The sequence below is a fragment of the Chelmon rostratus genome, chromosome 6, assembly GCF_017976325.1.
Source record: "Chelmon rostratus isolate fCheRos1 chromosome 6, fCheRos1.pri, whole genome shotgun sequence".
In the NCBI taxonomy this organism is placed as follows: Eukaryota; Metazoa; Chordata; class Actinopteri; order Chaetodontiformes; family Chaetodontidae; genus Chelmon; species Chelmon rostratus.
In genome coordinates this window covers 19,739,176-19,748,129 of record NC_055663.1, presented here as the reverse complement: position 1 = coordinate 19,748,129, position 8,954 = coordinate 19,739,176, and the positions used below count along the sequence as shown (strand labels likewise).

At 41.8% G+C, this 8,954-nt stretch overlaps 1 protein-coding gene across 7 annotated transcripts in view; it reads right to left on the bottom strand.

The window, feature by feature from the left end:
- Nucleotides 1–1,005: 1,005 nt before the first annotated feature.
- The window catches only part of plekha5 (pleckstrin homology domain containing, family A member 5), an 81,219-nt gene continuing 73,270 nt past the window's right edge, over nt 1,006–8,954 (bottom strand). For 4 of the 7 annotated variants that reach the window (XM_041938183.1, XM_041938186.1, XM_041938187.1 and 1 more), the window contains 9 exons: nt 8,674–8,823; nt 7,143–7,257; nt 6,264–6,379; nt 4,698–4,913; nt 4,441–4,602; nt 3,135–3,268; nt 2,521–2,663; nt 2,122–2,221; nt 1,006–1,381 (listed from right to left, as the gene is read on the bottom strand). In XM_041938183.1, coding sequence (XP_041794117.1) covers nt 2,130–2,221; nt 2,521–2,663; nt 3,135–3,268; nt 4,441–4,602; nt 4,698–4,913; nt 6,264–6,379; nt 7,143–7,257; nt 8,674–8,823 — 1,128 coding nt within the window. In that variant the 3' untranslated portion in view covers nt 1,006–1,381; nt 2,122–2,129. Of the gene's footprint in view, nt 1,382–2,121; nt 2,222–2,520; nt 2,664–3,134; nt 3,269–4,440; nt 4,603–4,697; nt 4,914–6,263; nt 6,380–7,142; nt 7,258–7,869; nt 8,020–8,673; nt 8,824–8,954 lie in introns of all 7 variants that reach the window. The other 3 variants (XM_041938189.1, XM_041938184.1, XM_041938185.1) reach the window with 3 other exon arrangements.

Below are 8,954 nucleotides of genomic sequence, written 5' to 3'. Positions count from 1 at the left end.
GTCATTCAAACTGAGGACCTCAAACCAGACTGTATAGATGAAAACTCTCAGACATTCACCTCTATCTGAACTCCACAAATTTAACATTCAATTATTTCTGATGAAGCTAATAATATAAAATTATAAGTACAGCAAGTAGGTTTTTCATGGCTGTGTCCTCAGCTTGTTCACTAGTAAAAGGGTGGTAAGGAGCACAATGCAACCATTTGTTAAGAACAGCAACATTTATTTAACATGATATAAAACAGATGGAATATGAACATTTCCAAATCAAATCTAGAATGTAACCATGTGTTGGAAACATGCTCCCATCCTGCTGTACCATGTACATTATATACACAGTAAACCTCTGATAATTACACTTTGTACACACAAAAAATATTCCTGGATCCACAAATGTTTCATTTTTATTGCTTTTTACATGTGCTAACCTTTTTTGTTTTACTTTCAAGACTTCAAACCAACATGTCATAAAATAGAACCAAACTCTGATTTTTTCCTTCCCTCAGTTTAAATATATCTCTGCAATAAAAAAAAGACAGTATAGAGTGACTAAAGCCTGAACATTCACATATGTGTCGGCAACAATGCGACAGGGACTGCAGAAGATCCCATTTTTAAATAATTACAACCCAGAAACAGGAGAAATTAGAAATAATCCTAGTCTGCAGCAATAAAGTGGCCCCTCCTTTCACTATAATGGAGGGATCTACATCTCTTATATACCCATGTTTGTCATTGACAAATGTTCTTTACAATAAATTGATAAATATGAATGGTTAGCTAATGACCAATGTGTGAAAAACAGATCAAGTGACTTATAAAAGACTTAACTGAACTAAAATCATGTGAAAGCATGTTGTTGAAAACTTTCTGGACAGGTGGTGAAACATGGAAAATGTGTCATGGCCCAAAACATTAGCTTCATATATATATATATATATATATATATATATATATATATATATATATATATATATATATATATATATATATATAATCCAACAAGAACATAATAAAACCATATAAATAATAAAAATAACCTAAAAATAACCTTACAAGCATTGCAAATGGAACTGAAATGATAACAGTATCAAAGCTGTTTTGTCTCACCAGGTTGAGGAGAGTGTGGTGCCCCCATCAGGGGCAATAACAGAGAAATGTCACACAGAAAAATGTTGTTGGTGGCATAGGAGTTTAAGACGTCACAGTGAGATTACAGAAGTCAAAGATTCAGACCCCAGAGTACGGAGTGGGCAGTTTCTCTCTCTGTAGGCCGTGGCCTTGTGCTGATGTCCTTGGGGGAATCCTTCTGATGCATCTTTATACCTCCACTGCTGTTTCCTTCAGGTGTAGGTTTTCACCGAGGCCAGAGCCTGTGCTGCAGAAAGAGAAGGTGAGGTGTTATAAATGGTGGCAAAGGTCAAATTATGCTCCAAAAATAATACTACACCATGATTTCCCCAAGACTCGTAGTTCTATTATACACTCAGTGGTCACTTCATTATTTGTCTACTTTTATGATTCCTACTATAATGTTGAGTTTTGGTTGACATGGTCATAGAGGTGTTAACTAAATTATATATTTTAGCATTGGGGTTATAGCTAGTGGTGGTGTTAGGAAGTTCAAAAAAGTTAGAAACACCTCTCAATATAATGTCAGCACCTTTAACCATGACCTCATTAATAAACATATAACTAAACTGAATTCCAACAATTCAACAAAAATTTAACAATACAACCTTTGTAAAGGTAGAACTTACGGCTTTATACTGAATTGCATTCAACTCCACAGGTGTACCAAATAAAGTGGCCAGAGTGTATATTCTAGTTACTTCACTCATTACACAACAACGAATATTTTAAAATGTTAAAAAAAAATAATGGCACTACGGCAAAACTAGTACGTAAACAAGCAGTTGAATCTACAAGAAATACCACAAGATGACAAAAAAATGGCGTCTACAGCAACACAGAATACATAAAGACATGTCATTTTACGCAACCTTTCATCAATCGCTTCATTCTGATGTGCTTTTTCTCCCCAGAGACAAAGATTACAACACTGAGAACACTTTAGCATTGTGAGTATGGACAAAACAGGTTGATGAAGGCCCTTACTGGTGCTACTACACACACATGAAGTGAGACCCATCAGTGAGCTGAGGGGGTGTGTTAGGAGACTGTGGAAGGGGCGGGGAAGAGGGCGACAGGCTTTTCACTGCAATGAAACAGAGCAACATGTTGAGCACACACCAGGCATACGCAAAATAAAAACACATGACATCAGCAGCTAATGACTAAACGGCCAAACAACACAAAAAAACAATGAGTGCAGTCTATGAAATTAACGACTACGATGACAAACGACTGAACGCATACACAATGGAAGCAGCTGCAGTTCAGTAAACCACAACAAAAAGCAGTGATCTTTAAGAACAGGCTCACACCAGCTTTTGTTTTATAACATACATTCTTATGATCAACCCCGCCTCCTCCCTCTTCTCTCTAGAGATGTACCTGCTACCAGCTTGCTGCGTTTGGAGGCCTCTGCTGCCAGCTCGTAGGAGATATTAATCATCTTCTCTTTCTCCTGCACGGTAACCTCCTCTTCAGTCTCCTCCTCTGGGTTTAGAGCCATACTAGGCACCGCATTCTGCATGCTGGTAGCAAACACACACACACACACACACACAAAATGGCCTCTGTAATATACAGCATACAGCTTTAATTGTAAACATGTTTTCAGAGTGAACACAATTGCCCAGGAAAAGACAGGCCATCTCCTTTAAAATCAATTCAAGAGGGATGACATTTAGAATAAAATGCCACAGTGGCTACGAGATAAGAGCAGGGAGGTTTCTGCAGATCTGAGGCACTGATCTGCATGGGAAGAGCAGACAGGCAGTGTGGGCCCTTTTGATGCAAATAAGGTGATGTCCTGCTATGAGCCCAGACTTGCCCCTCACTTCTACAAAGACTTTCATGCACGACATCTGCGGGGAAATATCAGCGCTCACCTGCAAAGATAGCCCTTTCACCAAAGGATCCTTACCTAACCCCAAGGGTCTGAGCAGCCCTGTCCTTGCTAATAAAACATTACTGGTACAGACAGATCGTGATGGTGTGTTTACCTGTTTTTGGCTATGAGGGCTTTGATGCGATCAACTTTCCTTTGTTTATCAGCCTCCTGCTCAGGGCTCAGAGCCTCCTCGGGGTCTGACTCCACATAACGCTCAGGTATCAGTACTTTGTCAGGCACAGACAGCTGAAGAAACACAACACAAAGAAACACTTAACATAACACGCTTCACAAGAATGAATGGAATACTATGTGCTAAACAAATAAAAGAAAAACAGGCATAAGATAAAGGTGTAGGCAATACATATATGCAAATACAAATCAGAAAATGACATTTCTAAATAAATAACAAATGCTCGGCACCATCATCTACAGTACAGGGAGTCTGTTCCACATTTTGGGTGTGTTAGAACTAAATGGAGCATCACCGAAGGCTTTGTCCTAGAGCGAGGAACACTTAATGTGAGACATTCTGCGGCATGCAGAGCTCAGCTGGGAACATAAACTGTAAGTAGTTCACTGATGTAATCCAGAGACAGGCTGTGAGCTCTTCTGAAAACAATAAAAAGCACCTTTAAATCACATGCCGGCCTCAAAGGCAGCATATGAAAAGATTTTAGTGCGTGGGGTCATAGTGTCAAGCTCAGTTTGGCTTTGGAAAAAAGGCCTGGCTGCAGTTTTTGCAACTTTGCATTTAAGTAGATTGATTTCTAACTAGGATTACCACAGCACAGTTTAATGCCTCCACCAACCAGTGAATTCACCAGTTGAGGTCACTGTGACCTTACCCTTGGACCTTTGACCACCAAAATTTAAGCGATTTGAGCCAAATTTGAAGAAATGCCTCAAGCCACAGCTGTAACCTGCATGGAAACATAAAAATCTAACAACAATAAAGTCATTGATTTCTAAGGAAGGCCTATAAGTATTGTATTGCAGTGATTCGAATATGAGTAAACAAATCATTTTCATAGTTGTGCTGTCAGTGAAATATGGTGTCAAACACTCTGTGGTCCACAGAGCCATGGTTCTTCTCCTAGCCATCCAAAATGACCCGTTGAAGAAGTCTCAGATTGCCATTATCTCCATGCTAATTTTGCTGTAGGTAACAAGAGGTGTTACACTGAGTTACAGGATGAGCTAAGCATCAAGTTTTATTCAGAAAATCATTTATTTTGCACTAATACCATCTAATTATGTCAGTTTGTTTACTTTTTCCACTTTAGTTTTAAAAACAGATTTTATGCTGTGGTATTTAGAGTCAAATTGACAATACTTGTCAATTTGCCCGTGATAACATCAGCCTGATGACTAAGACAGCCAGCAGATGAGTGAGGCAGCCAACTGCTGCAACTTACTTCTCGGTCCATATTTAAGTGGTCAGCATGGGAGGCTTCTTTGAGACGGGCAATCTCCTCTGCGGGCGTCTCCTGTTCTCTCACCACCTCCTGCTGCCTGAGTGAGGCCTCTAGCTCCTGAATGTCGCTGCTGATCCCCTCATCTCTGCGCCTCATCTGGGACTAGAAAAGGCGCAGAAAGAACAAGCTTAAAATGCTTCCAGAATTTGATTTCAGCCTAAATGCTGCCTTAGTGTCTGCAGCAGTCGTCACAATACCTGCATGGTGCGAAAATGGTTTTCTTTAGTAAACGAGTGACTGCGAGAGGGAGTGTTCTCTTGGCTGCTACCCCGGATGCTGAGGCCTTTCTTCTTCTCCCTGAGGGCACCCTGCTGGTGGCGGCGGATCCTCTCCAGCTGCTCCTCCACGCTCATCCTGGGCCGGCTGCTCTCCGCGGCACACAGCTGCTGCTCCACTGCGCTGCGTGGACGGTCCTGTTAGCCAGCCGCGACAACCACAGACATGCACGAACACCACACAGGGACACAGAAACACAGACAATAAATAGCAGTTAATAATAATGTAGACGCATGCTCGCATTTCAATGCTAGGAGTGTCACCATGCCATGGTTGTGTCAGATTTCATGATGTAGCGTTTGCAGTGAATACTAGGTATTGTTGAAAACAGTCTAAATGTGACCAAGTGGAACAATCCCATCTTCTCTGGCAATACTACATTCACTGGAGAAATATTTCCCTCACACAGAATAACCACAACAATGATACTGAAATGGCTCTTTAATGTTCACTCTCTGAGAACCAAAATGAGCACAAGTCCAAACACATGAGGAAACAACCTGACGGGCTGCTGTGCACACGCACGCTACTGCTGCTGCTGGCACACATGGGTGCACTCGGAGAGGCTGAGGGCCTGTTAACGCCTGAGCAGGAGAGGCTGATGATGTGAAGTGAACTGATGAGAAGTTTTTCACTTTCACGTTTGGGCCATGCTGGAGGGGCTGGCAGATCTGGATTCAGTCCAGAGCCCGAGGACGCAGCCTCCACTGTCCAGATTGTTCAAGAGGCGGGTATCCAACGGTCTAAGATGAACTCTACAGGCCTGCGACGCACTCTCTTACAACCACGGGCTATATGGCCTACAGGGAACACTACAATATGTGTGTACATACAGCTGACATTTCACAAAGTTCAAATAGGTTCATTTATACTATATGTCCATCTTTTTTTTCCAACACATACAAACACACTAAAAGCAGGACACACCCAACACTGTGGTGCACTAATGACATGGTTAGTATATTTAAGTTGATAGTGTTTGAGGCTGGAAACTGCATAAACCAAGCTTGGCATCTATTTTATGACAGAGTGGTTTTAACAGCATGAGTCACACCCTGGCCACGTGAAGAGTGGCCTCTTGTGCCACATGTTAGCTTTCACACAACAGCTTAATAACCAAAAAAAAAAAAAAAAAAAAAAAAAATTAAGACAGCAGTAAAAGCAATTCCAGAAAATTAAGTGGTGGCCAGTTGGAGGCTCACAATGATGAGATAACAAGGAAAGACCACAAGCGCAAAAAGCTTTTGTTAATCATTACTCTTACCATTGTTTTTCTACTGATTAGACGCAAAGGTGTCTGGTTTGCCACATAGGAAAACAAGTGCTAGACAGTTTACCCATACATTTTCATACAAGTTTCCAACAACTGATGGTGATATCTAGCAGCTGATGGTCCAAAAGATTCAAACATGCTAAGAACAGTTTACAGTTACTATGAGACGTCACATCACCCCCAGAGCAGTAATGATTTAAGTCCATGGACTCACCGTCCTGGGGTCAGGCTTCTTGCCCTTCCTTAAGGTAACATATGAAGCTATGGAAGAAGACTCAGGCACAGGGGATTTGGTCCTGGGTGGGACAATGCCAACTGGGTAGGACATCCCTGACAGGGAAAAAGACAAAGGGTCAGTATGCCACCTGGTTCAATGACAGAGCTTTGCTTTTATACAACACAACAACAGCAATTCACTGAGGAGATGCTCATAAATGAACTGAGTTTGAAATACAGCACGTTTGTGTTACAACAGAAAATTCTTACTGAAAAGCTGCCCAACTTTAAGACATAATAGTACAGAGGTTTGTAGAATAAAACCATCCCTGTATTGGTGAGACCTTCAGGTTTAACCCTGGGAATACAAAATTTGGTGTCAGTACACTTTATCAACAATTACAGTATTTTCCAGCTGCTACTGTTGATTGTGTGGCAGAGTGTAACAAGTGTGGAGCTACAGTATAATCACTCAACCTCAGAACACCTGGACTATGCTGTGCAAGCTGTTTCACCAAATGTAGGCCAATTCACTCTTTAAGCAGTTTTAAAACACCTTTTCAGAGAATGTACAGTGGCATAAAATCTAAATATAGTTGAGTGAATAGGATAACAAGGTTATTTCAGCACTGGTACACATGTCAATCTAGTAAAATAACTTAAGCAGTATAACTTTACTTCATGATATACTGACCTAGCCTTTCAAGAAAAGCTTGACCTTGTATTTATTCTGATATCTGTGTATTATTGGTGCTAGAAACAAGTTTAATGAATATAACTTCATCAGGTGTTTTTTTTTATTATTGTCAAGAAAACTAATTAATTAGAAAACTGCAAAGTTACCAGGACCTGGCATCATATTACTTTGTGTTACTACCTTTGTTTCCAGAATGTTCAGATGGGTGTTCAGATCTGTCCTCTCCATTGCTCTCATCCACTTCGGTCACTGTGGTGAGCTCTGGTTCACTCTTATACAGCCTGTAGTCTGGGCCCTACCAATGAGAAAGAAAGACCAGGTTCAACACACATACAGAACAGCACCGGTTTATAGTTATGGAGAGTTTGGTTCCAAACTGAGACATACACCATTTTCTCTTCAAAATGACTTCAAAGACAGAGAAACAAACAAGTCTTTTCCACAAAATGATGCCTTTACAGACAGGCCAATCTAAGTGTGTACAGCTTGAAGAAAAACTCTCCATGTTGTTTGAGTTCGACACACAGCTTTACAGTCAAATGAAAAAGTAGGCAGCAGGCAGAAACACTTCAACTCAGACATAGTTTAGTTTGTAACCAAGGATACAACACAACAAAACCGAACAATTTCAGCACGCAGAATGAGACACGGAGAAGGAAGACACGGCAATTCAATTAAAAAGAGTAAAAAAAAAAACACGCAAATGAGGCCTCATCCAGCTAACTGAAAAATAAAGATGAAGGAAGAATGACATCAAATAAAAAAGGGGTATGATCCAACCAAAAACAATCCAAAAGACAGGGGATGTCTGTCAAAATTAAGTGAAAACCATCACAGCAAGCAATGACGTTTGATGACACAGCTGAGGGCGGGGTCGACCATGAGGTCAACGGGTCACCAAGCTTACGCTGTGCGTGCCGTTCCTGTGATGGGCCTTCCTGTCCTCCGGCCTGTGGAGGGATGAAGGGCGCACACCGGCATGAGAGGGCAGAGGGGGCACGGTGGGGGGGTTGGGCACGTAGGACTGGGGTAGGGGTGGCCGTGGGGGCACCAAGTCCTCCTCCTGGGGATTATACAGGGCATGACAGGACAGGAAGCAAGGTGACACATGGTGCCACCACGCACGCTCAGGGCAACCACCATCTGGTACAGAGTAGTTCTGGCCCACAGGACGACCAAACCAGCTGATAGCCAGAGAGAAGGCCCCGCATGCTGTTACAGGGTGACTGACACATCCAGTCAGATACCACCACTCATACTGTTCATGAGCAGAGCAGCCAGTTTGAGCCCCTAGCTTAAACTGGTCATCATCGACACAACTTAAGGAGATCTGGGTAAAGACAGCTGCAGGGCTGCAACTACAGATCATTTTCATATCGATTATTTCTTCCAACTAATGGGTTCATTGTTAAGTCTATGAAATGTCCGAAAATAGCGAATAATTTCCTTGAGGTTGTCCAACAAAAAGTCCAAAACCCAAAGATTCAAACTGCAATTATATAAAAAAAAGTAAAGGAACAAATTCTCACATCTGAGAAGCTGGAGGGAGCAAAATTTGGCATTTTTGCTTTGTAAGTGACTAACACAGTAGTAGACTAACACACCGAAATTATTGTTCTTTCATCTTCTAATTAGCTAATCAATGAAATGCCTAATTGCTTCAGCGCTGCAGAACTGTATGACCAAGTGGACTGTTTGGTGGCTGCCTCACCTCATTTCTGTGCTTGTTGAAGCCCATAGGCCCGAAGGAGTTCACACCATCATTTCTCTGAGCTTTATGTTTAGTGAGGGCCTCCATCACATCCTGAATCCTCCAAAGCTCTTTCTGGATGCGGACGTGCTGCTGGCTGGGAGGCTCCGTCTGGGTGTGCACAGAAAGCGCACACGCGTTCGCAAATCACACAACATAATCTGCAAATTAACACTTAACTTGGCTCTTTGGACAGGGGAGGAGGAAGAGCAGAAGAGCAAGAGACACATCTGTGCACTTAT